The 20,849-nt window shown below is 41.2% G+C and overlaps 1 protein-coding gene across 1 annotated transcript; it reads right to left on the bottom strand.

The window, feature by feature from the left end:
* Window positions 1-6,139: 6,139 nt before the first annotated feature.
* On the bottom strand, window positions 6,140-20,314 carry fbxo28 (F-box protein 28). Its single transcript, XM_053436109.1, has 5 exons — window positions 20,091-20,314; window positions 18,707-18,816; window positions 17,704-17,842; window positions 8,674-8,869; window positions 6,140-8,019 (listed from the first exon to the last, which is right to left on the bottom strand). The coding sequence occupies exons 1-5, from the start codon at window positions 20,277-20,279 to the stop codon at window positions 7,514-7,516; spliced, it is 1,140 nt and encodes a 379-aa protein (XP_053292084.1). The 5' UTR covers window positions 20,280-20,314; the 3' UTR covers window positions 6,140-7,513.
* Window positions 20,315-20,849: the final 535 nt, after the last annotated feature.

Here is a 20,849-nt window from a genome sequence, read left to right as displayed (position 1 = left end):
AGGCCAGGCCCATCATCCGTCCTCTTTTCACAGAGTTCGTACTATTCCAAATTTACCACTAAAAGCAACTTCGGGTTAATGGCAAATAAGCTGTTCCAAAAGATTATGATCAAGATACTATATTGTATCATCTATATTGGGTGCAAATTTATATAAGTAGAGTTCTTGCTTCTTTACTATGGGGGCAGACAAATGACTTAAAAGGTCCAGTGTGTACAATTTTCTTTGAAGAAAGGCTAATACAATTTGATTGATTGATTGATTGATTGAGTATTTATTGGCATGATTTAGGTGAAAAACTTACAATCAAGTGTTTAGTTATTAATCGGTGTCGGATCTTGTATGGTGCCGCTCCAGCAATTCGCGTCTTGTGTTGAACTGCATTGTGCAATCAGCACCAAAATTCGCAGGCTTCATCAGAGACCCGACCTGAACAGATCTATTAGTGTGTATATAGTGATAGCGCCACCTACCGGCAACAGGAAGTAAGACTTGTTTTCAACGTTAATGTGATGTACAGTTAGGTCCATAAATATTTGGACATTGACAACATTTTCATAATTTTGGCTCTGTACACCACCACAATGGATTTTGAATGAAACAATCAAAATGTGCTTTAAGTGCAGACTTTCATGACAGCAACAGATTCCAAACACAACTACCACACTTGAAATGAACTCTAGACCTCTTATCTGCTCCTTGTCAATGAAATAACGAGGGAATAACACAGACCTGGCCATGGAACAGCTGGGCAGCCAATTGTCCAATTACTTTTGGTCCCTTAAAAAGGGAGCACCACATATAAAATATGTTGTAATTCCTACACCGTTTACCTGATCTGGATGTAAATACCCTCAAATTAAAGCTGAAAGTCTGCACTTAACGCACATCTTGAAGTTTATCCTTCAAGATGCGGTGCACTAAGCATAAATCTGACCGGTTTCGCCCAGTCCCTGTCTGCCCTCCCCACGGGTTACATCAGGTCCGGAGTTGGCAAGTGTTTGGGCCTGCAGTGTGCTTTCAGTTTTTTAATCGTTTTCTTAAAATTTTTCTCTGAGTATGAAAGGTGCTTTATAAATAAAATTGACATGCCTTGTCAGTGTAGACCTACACAGCACAATGTTGATTCTTAAACATCATTTATAGATGTGTTTCTAAAGGGATCATGACTCCAATATATATGCATGTAAATGCACAGAGGTTGCAAGTGTCATTAGAGTGAGAGTGAAATGCAACAGCCTGAGAATATTCTTCCCAAACAACACCAAGCTGTATGTTCAACAAAGGAGTATATTGTCTCTGCAAATGAGGCTCTGAGGGATCAAGCCTAACTGGCACAACTGGGAGTTTGTAATGTGGAAAACAAAGACAGTTACTGTCAAAGGAATTCACTGTTATTCTCAGGGTACATAAGTCAACAATATCCACTCCTGTTGAAGTTCTGTGGATTAAAATGATACGCACGTAGGTAGGAGCGTTCATTTGCATTATTACAATATACTCTAATGTGATATGATATAAGAAGTTACTCTAGAGGATGTCACACCCTGTTAAAGCCCTATGAGATGAATTGTAATTTGTGAATATGGGCTATACAAATAAAATTTGATTGATTGATTGATAAAGGTGTGCGTGCGGACTGGTAGTCAATAACAAAATTCCATATTATAGTCTTTTAGTAAATTCAACCCCTGCAACAAATGCAATTTTGATTTCAACACTATGCGCCAAAATTTTGACATCTTTCTCATGGTAACTCTCTTAGCTCCTTGGGCCTGAGTTGACTTCAAATGACTTGTTAGGCAGGTTAATAATTGCCATTAAGATTTTTAGTCAATGATAAACTCGGATTCTTCAAACCTTGTGGTAACACTCATCAACCATGGCTCCTCTAATTCTCTGATGGAGGATCTGAAAATTAGAATAATTGATGTTGGAAAACCCAGTGGGGGTTGGTAGTTAAAGAAATCAAAGTGTTTTCCAACTTGAAACTTCGATCAACTTAAATGTCATTAAGGGGAACAGTTGAAGTCAAGTGAAGATCCAGGAGATCAAGAAAACACACGGATGATCTGCAGGTTGACTGGGCAGAGAGGAAAATCCAAACCCCCAACAAATTTCGGAGGAGCTGTAGGAAGGTTGAGCTGAGAGTGGTGTCTGAGAGTGGTGGTGCAGCTAGGCAGTGTTGATCCAACCCTCCGTTCTGGATTTGCACCAAAATGCAATGGGCTCTCCCTTTGGTAATATCCCACCCCTCCACACAATTTCATGTAAATTTCTTGAGTAGATATTGTGTTTTCCTACCAATTAACAAGTTAGCAAACTGAAAGGGCACTCAGAGCGCACGTACATCCACCAAGGCCCAACCGTCCAGTTGTTTTGTGTAATCCTGTGAAATAACAGACAAACACAAAAGAAACTAGAAGGACACTGAGAATGCAAACCTCCGCCAAGGCTCACTCGTTAAGAGAAATAAAATTCCTAGATTTACTGGGACCCGCACCAAAATTTGATGGCTTCTTTACTGACCCTAAGTGCATCCCACTACCAAGTGGTTTCATGATAATCCATCCAGTAGTTTTTGCATAATTCTGCTAACAGACAAGATATAGTGACCAATAATGGTGAAATAGAAATACAAAATCATCTGGTGGCGATTTAACCTGCAGCTTTTCTCACAGTTGCAGACCACTTCCTGAGTTCATCAGAGGATGTATGAGGACATGCTCAACTTGGTCCACAGACTGAAGGCACAATGCCCTACCACTACTGACTGCTACAGAGCACTGGTCGCCTGTTTATTACATTTTTATCAATACTGAAAGTATTACATTTCCAAATCACACCAAACTATACACTACGCATTCCAAGTGTGGGCCTGATTAGAAAAAGAGATATGAATTCCACATACATACAGACATCTGTGGAATTGCGTTGATGAATCCCCTCCAGCTGTCTCCACACCTGGTCAGTTGTCACAGACAGGCGGGGGAAAAATCCCTTCAGTGGAGGAGCAGCACATTGGTGGGGGTTATGTCCAATGAGCACACAAGGAGGGTAGAGTGGGGGAGGGCAGAAGCATTGGGGGTAGTGAGGGTGTTAGGAAGTCTAGGATTGTGGTGGGGGGACAGACAAGGACTTTACACTGAAACTATTGACGGACAAATAAAGCTCATTTGCCCTCTCCAGGCTGCCCCCTGGCTATCTGTCTCTCGCCTTCAACCCAGTTATTTCCCTCATTCCAGTCCACACATCCCTCACATTGTTCTGCTGCAGTCTGGCCTCCAGCTTCCTCCACCTGTAGGAGTCTTTGCACTCCCCTCAGCTTTCCCCTCAGGTCATGTTGAATGATCCTCACTTCTTCTCTGTCCCAGGAAATGAAGGCTTTCTTCTTCTTGTTGGGAAGAACTTTCCGCTTAGTGTTGATCCAGGGCTTGTTGTTAGGATAGCAGTGTACTGTGTATGTGTAAGCTAATAGATCATGTAGGAGTTGGAGCTAATAACTGTTAATGCAGGCGAGTCTTAGTAGATGAAAAATCCGTCATCAGAGGGCGCGTGTAAAAACGAGAGGCAAACAATGTTTTCGCTAGGTTTTTATAGGGGACACAATAAGTGCTCACTACTCCGTGATGGGGCCATGACTGCAGATGTCTCAGGTTGCAGAGCCTGAATAGCGAAACCTGTTCAGGGTTGGAACACATATGAAATAGAATGCATTTTAATGGCAGGTGAAGATGGGGTTACTGTTCTTCCATTGCTGTTCCTGAAACACTAAATGTATGTTGAGGAACATTCTTCCATGTGACCTCTCCCTGGAATGCAAACAATGTGGGAATAGGAAGGAAGGGAGAAGGAAGGAATTGTGTTATACAACTGTGGATTGTGCCTTTAACTTATTCTAGTTTATAATTCAGTGTCTGTGTCCCTTTTTGTTTAACTAGAACAAATGGAACACACACACTAAGATTTTAAAACGTGATTACAGCTAGTTGTGCCAACCCTGAAATGTCCAAAATATATAGCACAAAAAAAGCTGCCTAGATATCAATTATAGAATCTATTGCAGCAATGACCTCCTAATGAATGGTAGAGATGAGGAAGTTTACCATCTTTATGACTTGAATGCGTTATGGGTCAGTTAATATGGTTAGTTCCTCTGCATCAAATTAACATTACGCTCAAAGCACGAGCAGCCTCACATTACTCCTGGAGTAGCTTTAGACAGTCTTTCCTGTAATGTGCTGCTCTGAAGTCACTTAAAACAGCAATTGCTAAAATTATATCAACTACTACATTATAATTATACCATGAAGTGATGCAGAACATTACCTGTAAAAGTTGAGCTTGTGATTGGCTAAACACACAGATAAATTGATAAGCTGAGTTTTAAAAGGGTTTCAAATGTACACTTGTAACAGTAATGTGTATGTCAAAACTGTACATTTTCGCAGCAAGTTAGCCCACTCAAAAGATTGCTTTCTTTGTATAAATAATAATCTGCAATCTACACCTTTAAGTACATTAAGACAACAGTATAATTATCTAAACTGAGACGTAGTCTCAAATTAAGCCACTAGATTACACCTTCTTGTGTTTTGCTGCCAAGTGTCATTGTAATACACCCTAGTGTTCACCAAGATGTGACCTGCATTTCCAAAGTTTCATGCCATGAGTGGTTCAGGTCATCCAAACAACAGAAAAGCTTCCAACTGAGAAGACAAAAGTGCAGCCACAATATGGCCTCACAGCTGATCTAGCCTCATAACGCAAGAGAGACGTTTGTACAGGAGAGGAGAATAGTGCGACTGCACACGGGGCAGAGACAATGTTTTTTTAACAACTGAGGAAACTCATGTTTCTCTGAGCTATTCTGCTGAGCACAAGCATCCCTCATTTGTCACTACAAACGAGTCACTACGTCATTTACACAGATCACAATAGGCCGAGTTTCACCTTCAGTTACAACACAAGTTAAAAAATATACACTGCTTAAAGGTTCAGTATTTAGATGAAATCTAGTGGTGAACATGCATATTGCATTCAACTTACTACCCCTCCCAATTGTGTAGAATAACATATGGTGCCCTACAGGGAACATGAATACAGCCCTTCCTCTTATTGTTTAGTTAGTCCACTGAGACATGGTGGCGCAAACTGGTACAACATGGCCAACTGTGGAAAAGGCCAATGCGGATTAAGTTATAATGGACTCATAAGGTAACAAAAACACAACCGATAGATCCTCCTGAATTCTTCACATTGAACCTTTACGTATATTTTCTTATACCCAGTAGAGACATCTACCTCTTGCTAAATACCAATTACCTCCCTTACTCTCGAGTAGCTGCAGATATTATCAGATACTAAATGTGGACAAGAAAAATACCAAAGTAAATGCATGGCACTGAAGAGCTAGATGAACAGCTCCTTTAACCGGCAGAGCAGTATACTTCTGCATTTCCACTGATTTAAAAAAATGATTAGCCAATAGAAACACTGTGTCTGAGTCCAGCAGGTGTTGGACATGATGATCTGACTCAGTCTCCCTGAACACTCAAGGATAACAGAGCGTCAAAGTGCAATGTTGACCTGGAAAAGAGGCTTAACTTCAAGGCAGACCTGATAAAAGGTGGATAGTGGAGCAAGGGTTTTAATTATTTTGTGAAATTGGAAATAGAAATTTGGTGAAAAACTATAACTCAAGGTCCATGTACTAGCTTTTTATCCACACATGTTTTACTACAGCCTTCAACAACATGGTGTTGTTGTGGTTGAAAGTGTGAAAAAAAGCATCATGGGCCTAAAATAACTGTCAATACTATTTGACAAAAAACCTTAACTCACGATTGAAATATCAGCTATTTCTAATCATTAAGACGGTGGGATATGATTGAAAGCTCTGGAACAAGCAAGTAGGAGGTCCTTGAGTGAATATATATATGATCTCATTTCAAGAATATGATTGTGCAACCACACGGTCAAAAAGAGGACAGATTTGAACATGTTTCGACCGTTTGTTTTACATTTTGAAAAATCAAGGCAAGTCATGAGATGCACGTTTCTGCAGTGAAATCAGTAGAAGTCAATGGCTGCCTGGAAAGTAGAAACAACACATTAAAAAAAACAGTAACACTCTGTGTTCTTTGCAAAATGTTTAGCTGTATTGAGCGGTACAATAATTGTAGAATATGGGATGAAATATGTAAAAACACCAGTAGGATCCGTGAAGGACAGATGCTTAAAATTGTGTTGCCATTGGACTGTAGTCCTATAGTTCCTTTGTCCACATACAGTAACTTCTAATGGGAAAGCATTAACATCAGAGCTATAAAGTGTCTGCTCTCGCTGAACATCTTCTGAAGAAATTATTTTCACACAAAGCGGAGCCACAGCTGCATTTCGAACAATGATATCTGGGAAATGCAATCCCCACAACATTTACCTCTCTGTTAGGCCCTGCAAAGCAGAGAAGACATCAGTCAACAGGTGACACTGACTAATGCTAATTGAACACTTCCTTTTCCTTCTGTAAGATCACATCCTTCCTTAAAAGGGGATTCATAAACTTATTTAACTGGAAAGGTCTGAGCAGCAATTTTGAATAGAATAACAAAGCAACTGGAAAGGAATATAAACTACTTGTTACTATTTAGATGATTGTTATTGCACATAGCCAGGTCAGGAAAAAGCAAATGTGAATTAAATGAATGTTTATGGATGCAGACTTAGTCATGTGAAAATGGAAGGGACATCAATTATTACCTATAACATGTCACTTCAATTTGGTTTCAGCATTATAAGTAGTATTATGAATAAGTCATGCACTTTGTCACTTTAGTTATTCAAATTTTTTACAGAACATCTGAATTTCTGTTCTGTAATACCAGAACATAAACATAAAAGCTTCTTAGAAAAGCATCTACATTAAAAATCTGTGCAGTCATTTCAATGTAATCTTGCTGCAATAGGCCAACTTCCTGCCCACCCCCTGATATAGCTGTGACTAATAATCCCTATAAGTTTGGAGATATTCAATATTTTTCTTTTTGTAGACAACTCCCATGTTGAGGACTTAAAAAAAAAAGAAATACTGCAGCATGCAGCTTTGTTGGGAGCTTAAAAAAAAGTTCCTATATATCTATAAGATTCCTCACACCAACCCGTTGCTGTGGGTGTTTTCGTGCTATTTGTTAACAAGAGAAAGATAGAAAAACAAAGACAGTAAATTAAAATCTAATGTTGACCCTGTCAACGTTTTGCAAAGTCGTGATGAAGCTGTGGGCTCATTGTTTTAACTGTGATACAGCAGCAATGTATTTAACACTATTCTCAAATCCAATACCCCAAAAAAGAGAAAACACTGGTAAAGTATACAGGGATATTTCTATTCGTGACTCATCTGACAAACTGGACAGACAATGAGTGTTGGTGACGCAGGTCATTGGGAATAAGGTGTGATCAGTCAGATGTTGAAACCAAAAACAAAACTTAACTAAATGACACACTGAGTCTCTTATTTCTTGCTGCGCAGCCGTTTCGACTGCCGTGGAAGGTCCGAGTTCTTTCTTGTGCGTTTGAGTGATGACCCTCCCTGACCCTCTGGCTCTACTGGTATTGATACTGCAGCAATGCTGCCACTTGCCGGCACAGTACCAGAAGTACTGGCGACAGTTGAGGACACGCTGCTAGATGTGGAGGGGACAGCTGTGTTGGGCCTGGATCCTCCAATTGCAGCCGCGCTACTGTCCATCAGTTCACGGAGCTTGTGCTCTAGCTCCGCAAGCCGGGCGTTCTGTTCACCAATCACCTGGGTCTGTTCCAACAGCTTCTGCTCCTGGTCCTGCAGTTGCTTCTGCTGCTCCAGCTGTTTCACACGGATTTCTTGCATCTCCCTCCGCATTACTGTCATGGACGCCCCATTCACCTTCACCTGCTGCTGCACCTTGGTCATCTCAGAGCGTGATGGTGTGTTCTTGGCAAGCAGGGACATGGTAGTCAGGGAGGTAGATGGACCTGCCACTGATGGAAAAGGACAGTGTCAGGGATCTTTTACTGATGCACAAAAAACATAAAACATGGAAGACTGATGTGAGAGAAAATCCCAGACCAGCAGTTTCAGAAAAAAACAGTCTGTTTGACAGCAACAATATCTCAGTCAAGAATCACTGAGATCATGTTTTTTCTCATTTCTAAAGTATCAGGGGGAACATTAACTGAAACTCCTGACCTGTATTTGAAGGATTTGAATGCACTGCAGCCACATTACTGGCTGATTGGACAGTTATATTTATAAGTAAGGTGAATTGTCTGTACAAGTGTTAAAGTATTCAGGCAACTACTATGTCTCTCAGCTGATGAAGATACCATTAAACTAGGAAATGCACATTTTAAGTGAGAAACGCTACAACCAATCAACCAACTACTATTCTTAGTTTGAAACTTAATTTGTATCTGAACATTATTGATGTAGTTATTCCTATATGGTACCCATGTCAAATTTAGGCCAAGTATGGTGTACCAAGACAGGAGTGTTTAAGAGTGTGTTTTCAGATATTCTGGAATAACAAATATGGCAGCAGTTTAAATATGAATTGCAACCATCATTTTATCACGTACCATCACTGTTCAGGTGAAGTCTATGTTTAGGAGCCAGGATAAACACATGTCTGTTACCTGGTGTAGACCCAATGAGACGGCCAGACAGATCAGCACCTGGCAGCTTCTTCTTCAGGATGGGGACGATCTTCTCATCAAAGTACTCCATGGCCATGGAGGAGATATCCCTCAGCTCCTGAAGAACCTCATGAGCTCGCTGGGGGGCACGAGTGGAGTTCACATAGCGCAGCACACGATAAATCTCATCTATCACCTGATAAAACACAACAGATGATGAGCAAATAAGCCAAGAAATCTGAAAATATACAACAAACATGAATGTCAACACTGAAACAATGATGGATTTTAACACACGTGTTAATCTCACTGGGCCCTCTGCTGACCATGTATGGGAACTAAAGCCAACAAGAAATAACCACTGAGGAGGAGTTATTCTTCCCTCACCATATTTATATATTATATTTAGTGATCATAACACATTGAACCTGTCTTATGTCGAAATTCTATGGAAATTTGATTCTATAATAGACAGATCAGATTGCTATGGAGAGCCGGATGAAAACTTAAACTTCCAGGTGGAGGAGAAAACCTCACGGAAAATCGCCCCAACATCTGAAAACTCACTAAACAGAATGTTGTTTAAGCGATATAAAATAAGAATTACTTTGCATGAGAGAAAGATGGTCACTGAGAGAACTTTTCACAATGAGATGATAGAAATAGAAATATACAGATTTTGTTCTTCAGGATTTTCAACAAAATTTAGGCAGGCACAACAAAACCAGGACCAACGCCTACAACTCAGGTGATCTGGTGGTGTACAGGAAGTCTAGGTACCGGTCCGGAGTGCTATTAGTAGTGCCAAGAGACAGTACAGGGACAAAGTGGAGTCTCACTTCTGGGGCTCCAAGACGAAGATCTTTTGGGCTCAATTTAAAACAATCACAGAATGCAAAAGAAAGACCAGCAGTGCTGAGGTGGTAATGAACTGAACACCTTTTATGCTCGCTCTGACAGCAACTCCCCGGCTGTGAAGATACAAGAGGCCTGCTGCCACCCTGTAATATCCAGGGCAGATGTGTGAAGATCACAAACGGATTAACACACGCATGGCCCCTGGACCTGATGGCATCCCTGGCTGAGCTCTGAAATTGTGTGAAGATCAGCTGGCAGATGTATTCACAGACATTGTCAATGCTCCAGTCCATTGTCCCCATATGCTTCAAGGAGACAATCATTGTCCGTTTCAAAGAAACCAAAAACCCTTGACCTGACGACTAACGCCCAGTAGCACTCATAATGAAGTGCCTTGAGCGGTTAGTCGAATCATTCATCACCTCCTCCCTTCCTGACTCACTAGACCATTGGTTCTCAAACTTTTTCTGTCTAGCCCCACTTTGGAGCTAGAAAATGTTTCATGCCCCGCCAGCTCCCCTGCCCCAACAAAATGGGCCAAGTTTAACATGCGTATTTACATAAAATACACATGAACATTAAATTCACATTACTTTCAGGAATTTCTGACGTGCAAATAAAAAACCTTTTTCAAACAACTTTTTGTGACATTTGCCACTTTTTTCAAAGAATTGTGCAATAACTTTGCTTAAATTCAATTTAATTGAAGTACTTTTGGTGACATTTATCACTACATTCCTCCATCAGTCTGTACTTTTTCAAAAATAGAGAAAAAATGTATTAAATTATAATCACTTTGTTACAATGATGATATAGCCCAACAAAAAAGAACACATGCATGTGACTGGAATGTAATATTTCTAAGTGTCTTCTTAATTAGTTGGATCTCATACTGTCAGCTGCCAGAGTTTTCCGACCAAAAATACACACTGGTCTCTCCTCATGTCCTCCTTAATTCACTGTGAACCAAGGAGCAAGACAGGCTTCATCGTACTTTATTTTCAACTTGGTTTTTGAACACTGTGTCTTGTTTATCACTCACCGGCTGCTTCACGGTCAGTGACAACGAGCTCTGATCTCACTGTGTGTCTCTGAGCGAATGAGTGGGGGCGGAGCCCTGGGGCCTGTGTGCCTGTGTGCTGTCCGGGGACACACACGCACACATTTTCCGCTCCTGGTATTTCATGCTTGGCTGATACGATGATGATTTAACAAATTAACGTGAACGTCAGTTCACTGTTTGAGAAAAATATGCGCGACAATCACAACACTGTACAGGGAGCCGCAGCAGAGCCGCGGGTGGCCGACCCCTGGCTACAGCGAAAGAACGATATTTTTTTACTGTTCCGCCGTTAAAAAGATGCAGACGTCAAAACATTAGTTCCGCCTCACATTTCCCCCTCCCGGTTGCGCGCCCCACCTGTTATGCCTCTGCGCCCCACACAGAGCCACACAGTTTGAGAATCACTGCACTAGACCCACTTCAGTTTGCTTACAGGCCAAATAGGTTAACTGCAGATGCCATCTCCCATCCCTACACACTGCCCTCTCCCACCTGGACAAGAGGGACACATGTGAGAATGCTGTTCACCAAACTCAGTGACCTTCGGCTCGTCACCTCCCTCTCTCGCATGTTAATTCATCCCCTCTACTCCTTGTCCACGAAAGAATGCATGGCCACCCACAGCTCCCACACCATCATCAAATTTGATGACACAACCGTCATAGGCCTGACCACCGGCGAAGATGAGACGGCCTACAGAGAGAAGGTTTGAGCCCGGACATCTTGGTGCCAAGACAGCAACCTCCATCTCAACAAAGGGCGTGAAGTCTGCTCAGCACATCACCAGGACAGAGCGGCCATCCATGGATGACCTCTACACCGAGCAATGTAGGAAGAAGGCCAACATGATCATTAAAGACCCATATCAAAGAACCACAAACTGTTCTGCCTGCTGCCATCTGGCCGACGGTACTGCAGCCTCTGGGGCCACACCACCAGGCTCAGACAGAGTTTCATCCCAGAGGCCATAAGACTTTTGAACTCCTCCAATCTGCCCTAATTCCTCTAAACTCTGCATTTTACTGTTAAAGACATCAAAGATTCAAATATTATTTATTTATTATTAGGAAACTAATAAAATAGATAGATAGACCTATAGATAGACAGATATGATAGATAGGTTGACGGATAGACAGACAGATATACGATAGATTGACATATAGATTATGCCATATGATTGTTTAACTTAATTGGATTCTGTTGTAAGTCCTTGTGATCCTCATGCTACATATTCTGAGTTCTGCATTATTTCAGCATTTTGTGTTTTGTCTGTTCCACCAGAAACCTTAACAGGTTTTAACACCACTCCACCAAAACTGTTCAATCTAGATAATGTTTGAAAATGATTGCAGTATTGAAGTTTTCCATCTTGCACTTGGCAAAAATTTATCTAAACTCTCCTAATGGCCTTTCCAATTAGACTCATGGAAAATGTTATACGTAATTTATCAAATAAACTTTTGATGAATACAAATCTTTGTTCTTTGTTGGTTTGCCAGGTAAAGGACAGCCAGTGATGCAAAACCCTGTCGGACAGATGGACATACCTGTCAGCTTCCACTTCTTGGAAAGGTCAGTGCAGATGGTTTTCAATGTTTTTCGACTCTGGTTGATAGGAGGGTAAAGGTGGACAGGTTGACATGTTTCAACATGCTGATACACATGTTATTTACCTAAGATGGCTATAGTTTAAAGGAGTGACTGCTTTAGCCTTTCATCCTATTCACTAGGGATTGGGTAAAAATAGTTTCGGTTACGAATCGCGAATCTTATGAAAGACAATTGTAAATCGCCACGCTGCCTCCCCCCCCGTATTTTTTTTTTTTGTAAACAAATTTATTGGTTTTATACGGGGGGGGGGGGGGGGGGGGGGGGGGGTCCTCCCCCCAATATATCGCCCCCCTTCCCCTGAGACCAACCTCCCCAATAAACAAGTAGGCTATGCCTACTTGTTTATTTCAAAGTTTCTATTTTAAGTAAACATTTATTCATTCTATTTAATTTAACTTTTATATATTGTTTAAAAGTTGCCTAAGTGGCATTCATTTTTTAATCTGTCAGTTTGTGTGCAGTTGACAGGGACTATACAATAATAGGGCACATTTTTGTTTATTTTCTCTATTGGCTGCCCGGCAGTCATTAAGTTAATGTTAATATTCGAAATAAAACTTGTAAAGCTCTAAGTGAATTTGACTGTGTTGTATTTGAAGGTATGATTCAACTGTTTTCCATGGTCCAGTATAAAAAAATTAAAAAAATCACAAGAAATCGTAATATCGACTCGCAATACTTACAGAATCGCAATAAATATGGTATCGCCACCAAAGTATCGTGATTGTATCGTATTGGGAGGTTCCTGCCGATTCCCGTCCCTACTATTCACGTGTAGAACTTTTCTCAATTTAGGTTGATATGTAAATTGTTGATGTTCTTCCCTGGTAGCTTTAGTATTATTTCCTGCCAGAGTGGATAGACTGGATATAATGAGAACTTTATGGTATTGCAAGTTGCAATATTGATACAATTGCCAGCTACCAACCAAGCATCTGTAATTGCAGCAACTTCCACACAATGTGAAAACTGCACATAGATGAATGAATCTGAATCATTGCAGATGCCCAAGACACAAACAAATCATCTTCAAGTTGTTTTAATCAACTGAGATCGTTATGTTACATTTTAAAAGGTTGTGAAATCAACTGGTTTAGAAAAAAGAAAGCACAAAGTTCATAAACTTGCTTTTTTAAATAGTTTAAATTAAGATGGGTTCTCATGTTTCTCTCATAGCATGCTTCCCAAAGCAGTGAGGGCGGCAAGTGCATGCCTTGCAAAGGCTACAGGTGCAGTGTGTCAACATAGAAGCCAAACTCTACAAGGAAGTCCACGAGCTAGAGAGGAAGTACACTGCCCTCTACCAACCACTGTTTGACAAGGTACCGTTAATGTCATTCCCTGCACTAATTGGTGGTATGTCTCTCTAGTCAGACCTGAGGTCAGTGAGTACGAAACCTTGGTGCTAAATTGAAAACTGCCACTACGAGTAGTCAACTGTTCTTTTGTCAGTTAACGCTATTTCCAGAGCCAGTAACAGCCATTCTTAGTTAGCCTGGAGACTGATGGCTGTAATCCTGCTGCACCTGTTTCACTGTGGGTGCTTGCTTGCGCATGTGTCTCAAGTGGTGTGGATCTCAGCATGTTTGCTAGCTAAAATAATTGTCAAATGAATACTTTGGTTATATTCAGATATTTCACCCTATTATTATCAAAGCCCTCTCTGAAATTGATTAACGTTTATTACATGTGTGCTTCACAGAGACAGGATATTGTCACAGGAACAGTGGAACCCACAGAAGAGTGTGAGTGGCACAGCGACAGATAGGAAGAGGAAGAGCTAGCTGTAAGTACACAATTGATTTTGTTTTTCTTTCCAAAACGGTCTTCTTTCTAGCAAATAGAAAATTAACGCATTAAAAAATATCGGCAAATTGGTTTACATTCAACATGCTCAGTGACATGCTAGAGGTACATTTAAATGGTTCATCTCTCATTTGTGCCTCATAGATTTTACTTTTCTGAACAGTGTCCTTAAGTTTTTGACCTGTCCTGTTCATGTCCCACCAGGAGCACAATGAGCCCATCCTAAAGCACCTGAAAGATATTCAAATCAAGTTTTCTGAACCTGGACAGCCAATGGTTAGTGTCGACATCATGTCATATAATGAATGGATACATTAACTAGTGTTAAAATGTTGAGGATCTTAATCTGTCATGTTCTTACCCTCAGAGTTTCACATTAGAGTTCCACTTTGAGTCCAATGGTTACTTCAACAATGCAGTCCTCACTAAAGTCTACAAGATGAAGTCAGACCTCATTTTAGGGCCAAGAGACTATTGACGGTGAAGGGTAGGTTCCAGAGCACACAAACATTAAGTTGTAAAGTAACACAAATGGCTGTTGCATGGTTTGAAAAACATTTCTATCTTAATGTATTTACATCCCACATGTAAGCCTCCTCTTGGCATTGATTCTAACTTTAGCTTTTTGTTCTCTTGCTCTTAACACCTCCTCGCTCTAGCTGTCAGATAGATTGGCATAAGGGCAAGGCTATGACAGTGAGAACTATAAAGCAGAAACATAACGACTGTGGCACCGTTCCCACTGTTACCCAACAGGTCCCCAACCACTCTTTCTTCAACTTCTTTAATCCAGTTAAAAGGAGAGAACACACATGAGATGCAGAGGTTTTTGCTGCAGGTTTAAATGTCAATTACACCTATTTCTTTTCACCAATTTCTGCATGTCTCTTGCATACAAGTATCCATTTAATATTTAAAGCTTTGTTAGGTGTGTAGACGTTTACAGAGGCCTTGAGCAAACTATTGAGATTTCTGAGAGAGAGAGTTGCACACATACATCACAACTAAGACACACACTGACAGTCAACATTCTTCAGTTAAACCTGCAGGCACTGTGGTAATATGTTAACATGCATGCAATGTGGTTCACCATCACTGCATTGAAGTTATCTCAGCAGCAGCTGGCGCCACACTCCTACTCCTCAGATTGCAGAGTCACTCTGCAGTCAACAGACTAAGCAGCATGTCCGTTTGAAAATGATGTTGGACTATGCATATAAAACTTTGTTCACATCAACTTGAGTTTTACCAATATTTTCCAGCTTGGACAGTTAAAGTGGTGATAACTGGGATATATGACAGACTTAAGCTATTAGGCAAAGTTGCAGGAATCTGCCTTTCTGGTCACAACCTTAAACTTTGTGAAAATTACTGATCAGCCTATAAATTAATTGCTAATCTTTTAAAATGAACCATCTCAAAGATCTTCAAAAGTTGAGATAAATGTAGTTATTATAGAAGAGTTTAAATCACTGACTGGAAAATGGAGGCGGAAACCCCCAAAGTTCTCAGTTTAATACTCCCACGCTTGATTTACCTTCCTTAAAAGTGAGTAAGGTCAGGGTTTTTGCTTCAGTTTGATTGTATTTGTTCATTTGTAGTAGATGGTATCGTGATATCTACTAATAGTATATGAATAATACTGTGACTGATCCATTAAATAGAAAAGTATCATCAAATAAGTAATGTTTTATTATAGGATCAGTATGTTAGACAAGATGCACCTTACTGACTATATTGTCATTCCTGTACAGTAAACATACCTATCAGACCTGCCCGGGCCTATTCTGCCTATTCTGACCTAAAAACTGATTGGTTGAGCAAATGTTTGTCTTACTGGTTCTGTCATAGTCTTGGCCTATGACTGGTGAATATAAATAAGTCTTTGTAGAGTGTTTTAAGGTGTGGAGCTCCAGGGCTGAGGTGTCCTTAAGAGAATGAGCTGTCACTTGCTTAGAATTTGAACCTAATATATGTTCAAATATATCAAATTAATGTTGGAATTATAATATATACAGATGTGTCAACAATATTTATTGTGTATTTCTTAACTAGGCAGAGATAAAAAAAAAAAAATCAGATAAAATACTGCAAATACTGGTTTTGATGAGTCACCACAGAATTATTGAAGTAAAAGGTTGTTTTTATTTTCACCATGGCAACTCTTGAATCTCATATGGATCTTACCCTGATGCTAAAGATCCTGATGTAGTGGAGGAAGGACTGGATGATGTCACCTTCAGTCAGTTCAGTGACAGCTTTTTTTTCTAACCTCACTTATAATAACAGAGTTTTTGCCGTAAATGGGTTTCACATGTTGTCACAGCTAATGCACAAGATGACTCAGTCATAAAACAACTACAACGTCAGACTGAGACTATAGGGTTAACTGTTAATTAAAAATGATTGTAGTAATTGAAATCCAATTTTTCCCCTTTACCCACCATATGAAGTGGTTCGGTGCTAATTTCTCTCTATGTTTTCCCCTGTAGCTTCACCACGTGGAGAAATGGTGAGTACAAAGTACCTCGTTCTTCATACAACCACAACCCAGGTTATTCCACTAGAGATTGTGTTTAATAAGGTCTCAGCATTCTTTTCTACAGGATGAAGACTGAGATCTGCAATTTCTTCCATGAGAGTATAGTTCCCAGAGCTGTGCTGTACTTCACTGAGGAGGCCCTGGAAGATGACGAGAGCGTAAGAGATTTTCCTCCAAAACACCCACACACACTCACTCCTGCGTTCTAGTAACAAGATGGTATGTTTTGAAGTGACTCATTTGAGGGTTTTTAAGCTAATCTTGTCATGACAATTGTGTTTTCATATTATTGTCATTGCAGTTTGAAGAGGAGGAGTTGGAAGAGGGAGATGAAGAGGTTAGTGGAACCACTCTACACTCACAAACACTGCATTTGATCTGAATACCAGACATTCAGACATCACGGTTATCACTGCTTAACTGTAAACTTACACCAGACCCTCTTATGTGTTTTGTTTTTCATAGTCAAGGCTGTTTGCGATCTTAGAATAATTGTTTTTGTGTCTCAGGAGCAAGACGATGACGACGATGACGACGATGATGAGGGAGACTGCGACCCCAGGTTCATTTTGCATCCACTACTTAAAAAAATATATATATCTTTGGCATTTTCTCTAAAACCACATTTATAAAACTTTTATGAAATACAGTTGGGAACATATAACATGATTTTATACACTTGTATTGAGAACTATGTTAAAAATCAAATTACAGTTTAATTTAGTTAAATGTCCAGTGGTTCCTGTCAAAGTTGTCCTGATGGTGAGAATGTGTGTGTTCCTTAACTTTTCATTCAATTTCCAGCTCGGATACGCAAACCATTTTGCTATTGTTTTTCTTATATTCTATTTTTTTGCTTGTGTAATATTTTGAGCATGGCTACAAGTAAGCCTGTGACCCAAGCATTTTATTGCCAGCGACTGCTATATGTTATTGTTGTGCACATGACAATAAGGTCTTGAATCACTTGAATCAAACTCTGTGGGTACAACCTGAATATAACTAAGACAGCGCGTCATGGTATAAATTAAATGAGGGATTAGTGTGAGCATGCTTCTGCAATGAGAGGAAGCCTTTTCACAAGGTAATTATACTGGTCCTCTCTTTACAGAGTGTTGCTGCTGATCTGTGGACAGTCAGCTGACCTTACCTTTCCAGGGATGAAGCAGCAGAGGTTGGAGTCGACATATTTCATGAAGGTCATGTTGAGCAGAGAGAGGCGCGTTTCCACGGCAGCCAGGATATCTGCATGACGGGCCAGTGAATGATTTCTCCTCTCGGATTCTCGCCTGCAGACAATTCATTAAAATCACTCTGGTGTTAGTTTAGGTAAATAATTAGATGCTTTGTAATCAATTCACAGATCAACCAGAAATACTAAAAATCCACAAATGTTCTGTCCCATTGCAGTTGTTTAGCTCGTCTCGGCACTGTATGAATGTGTGAGTGCGCTATATAAATGCAAACCCTTTAACATTTACTAACTGCCCACACAGCCATCAGGGGTAATTTTAGGTTAAGTATCTTGCTCAAGAACAGTTTGACATGCGGATTGTGAGAGACTGGGATCGAGCTGCATTACCTCCTGATCCACAGCCGCAGTGCAGGTATTCATTGTTAGCAATTTAGACAGTTGATAGTGAATATATTAATTACGTGTTATTTAGTCATGCAGATTTAAAATATTCTTTAAGGTTTCTGAAGAGTGAACTGCTGTCAGTTTAGTGGGATCCATAAAAGGATCTCTAGCTCTAAGCAGTGCTGTAATTGGAATAAGTCTAGAGGACCGGGGCGGCTGCTGCTGCTTTCTGCTGCTGACTAACGCCATTACTACACAGCCTACACACAAGATGTAAACTCAGTGCCAGGCTGTCAGCCTGTATCATTCAATTTATTTAGTAATCTCAATTTAAGTACCATAATAAGGAAATGCATTTCATTCACATAATCATTATTATTTACTAAAACATTATTCCACTGAGCCCTTCAACACCATCACTAACAACAAGGGGGCCAAATACCGACACTGGACTTCAAAATGTCCCTTCGAAGACATATGATGTCCCATGATATTTCACAGTGTGTGTGGCTAAAACTCAACAAGAGTGAACAATTGTTTTTATCTGGAAAGCTCATGCTGGTGTGACACTGACCTGGGTAGTTGAGCTTTAACTTGTCTCTGACACAGACTGTGGTAACGCTCCACCTTGAGGAAGCCTTGATTGAGAACACGCTGGCAGATAATGTCCTTGCGCTTGCAAACCTAGAGAAAACAAACAAGAAAAAACTGGTAAGCAAAAATAGTGTTTTGGACTATGTAGACTGGAGCTGCAGACTGAGGGTTGTGCTGGAGGAATTGTAGGGGGACATAGCAGTGAATCCCTTCCAGATAAACCCACCGACTGACACCTCCCACAAGAGCACTGTTCACTACATGTCCTGTCGCTGTCTGTCTCTCAGCTATGTGCTCTACATGTTCTGCTGCTGTCTCTCTTTCAGCTCTACATGTTCCTGCTGCTGTCTGTCTCTCAGCTCTGGGCTCTACATGTTCCTGCTGCTGTCTGTCTCTCAGCTCTGTGCTCTACACGTTCTGCTGCTGTCTGTCTCTCAACTCTGTGCTCTACGTGTTCCTGCTGCTGTCTGTCTCTCAGCTCTGTATGTTCCTGCTGCTGTCTGTCTCTCAGCTCTACATGTTCTGCTGCTGATTGTCTCTCAGCTCTGTGCTCTACACGTTCCTGCTGCTGTCTGTCTCTCAGCTCTGTGCTCTACACGTTCTGCTGCTGTCTGTCTCTCAACTCTGTGCTCTACGTGTTCCTGCTGCTGTCTGTCTCTCAGCTCTGTATGTTCCTGCTGCTGTCTGTCTCTCAGCTCTACATGTTCTGCTGCTGATTGTCTCTCAGCTCTGTGCTCTACACGTTCCTGCTGCTGTCTGTCTCTCAGCTCTGTGCTCTACATGTTGTGCTGCTGTCTGTCTCAACTCTGTGCTCTACGTGTTCCTGCTGCTGTCTGTCTCTCAGCTCTGTATGTTCCTGCTGCTGTCTGTCTCTCAGCTCTACATGTCCTGCTGCTGTCTGTCTCTCAGGTCTACATGTCCTGCTGCTGTCTGTCTCTCAGCTCTACATGTCCTGCTGCTGTCTGTCTCTCAGGTCTACATGTCCTGCTGCTGTCTGTCTCTCAGCTCTACATGTCCTGCTGCTGTCTGTCTCTAAACTCTGTGCTCTACGTGTTCCTGCTGCTGTCTGTCTCTCAGCTCTACATGTCCTGCTGCTGTCTGTCTCTCAGCTCTGTGCTCTATATGTCCTGCTGCTGTCTGTCTCTCAGCTCTGTGCTAACCACGAAGCAACCCAACGAGCACTGCAGCCTGCGGCTGCTGTAATTCCACCGCTGATCCCAAGTTAAACTGGGGCTCTCAGTGAAACGCTGCTCCGACACAGTTTCTACAAACATTTCTCGGAGCCATCCTGTAGAGAGAGGCAGTGCATAAGGCTAACAGTGGCTTTGTTCTCCTTCCAGCTGCCTTGTTTTTGTTCTGCTTACCGAGCGGAGCAGGCTGATTTCATCGTAGGACAAGAAATTGAGGATAGTCTCAATGGCCACGATGGGCAATCCTAACAGCGGGTTGTTCTGGTGCGGATGGTCCGGTGGAGGAGTGCACTGTCTCGGTGACACCGCTTCTAAGTCCAAGGAGCCAACATATCCATCGACCCTCTCCACGACGGCCGCCATCTTGCTATGCCAAGGAAGAGGCGGAAGTGACGTATAGAAAGGAAGCTAGGGTGCCATTTCCCCCAAGTATAAAATATGTTCCTACTAGAAAGAAAAAAACGGTTTAGTGGAAACCGTAGCTCCTGATGCCAGAAACAGGAGAAATAAATTCATAGTCAATGTTTTTCTACGTTTTATTAAATATCTAGGGTGCAGAGTGAAGTTAAACTCTGTGCTCATCTGTCGTTGCGTGTTTGTTTATCCTAAATATGAGAAGAGCCGATCTCGGTTTGGTTCAATCTATCATTTATTAAAAAGCAATGAAAAGGTATGAAAAGTTTACAGCAAAACAATGGGCATCCAACACATCACCCCGGCACTCTAGCAGCCCCAGGGACGTCTCGAGTTGCATCAAACAGCTGTCGTCTGATATATTTTATAACAGTAGGCTAGGTAGAACGGGATTGGTCAATAACGAGGGGAAGTTTCCTTAGTTCTTCCTCGATAGTGCGCAGGCGTAGTCCATCCTCTTGGCATATGAGTAAGGATATGACGAGCAGTAGCTCCCAATCTCACTCCTCCGCTGATAGT

This window comes from Pleuronectes platessa, chromosome 12, assembly GCF_947347685.1.
Source record: "Pleuronectes platessa chromosome 12, fPlePla1.1, whole genome shotgun sequence".
Taxonomy (NCBI): domain Eukaryota; kingdom Metazoa; phylum Chordata; class Actinopteri; order Pleuronectiformes; family Pleuronectidae; genus Pleuronectes; species Pleuronectes platessa.
This window is presented reverse-complemented; position numbering and strand designations above follow the sequence as displayed.

What these genes read in the sequence shown, in the direction of transcription:
- fbxo28 (XM_053436109.1), bottom strand. Translation starts at nt 20,279, where the DNA reads ATGGCGGCCGTCGTGGAGAGGGTCGATGGATATGTTGGCTCCTTGGAC. An exon ending in GTTAAAGCTCAACTACCCAG is followed by an intron (nt 17,843 to 18,706) that starts GTCAGTGTCACA and finishes AATTGTCTGCAG; the next exon opens with GCGAGAATCCGAGAGGAGAA. An exon ending in TCTCATTGGGTCTACACCAG is followed by an intron (nt 8,020 to 8,673) that starts GTAACAGACATG and finishes CTTTTCCATCAG; the next exon opens with TGGCAGGTCCATCTACCTCC.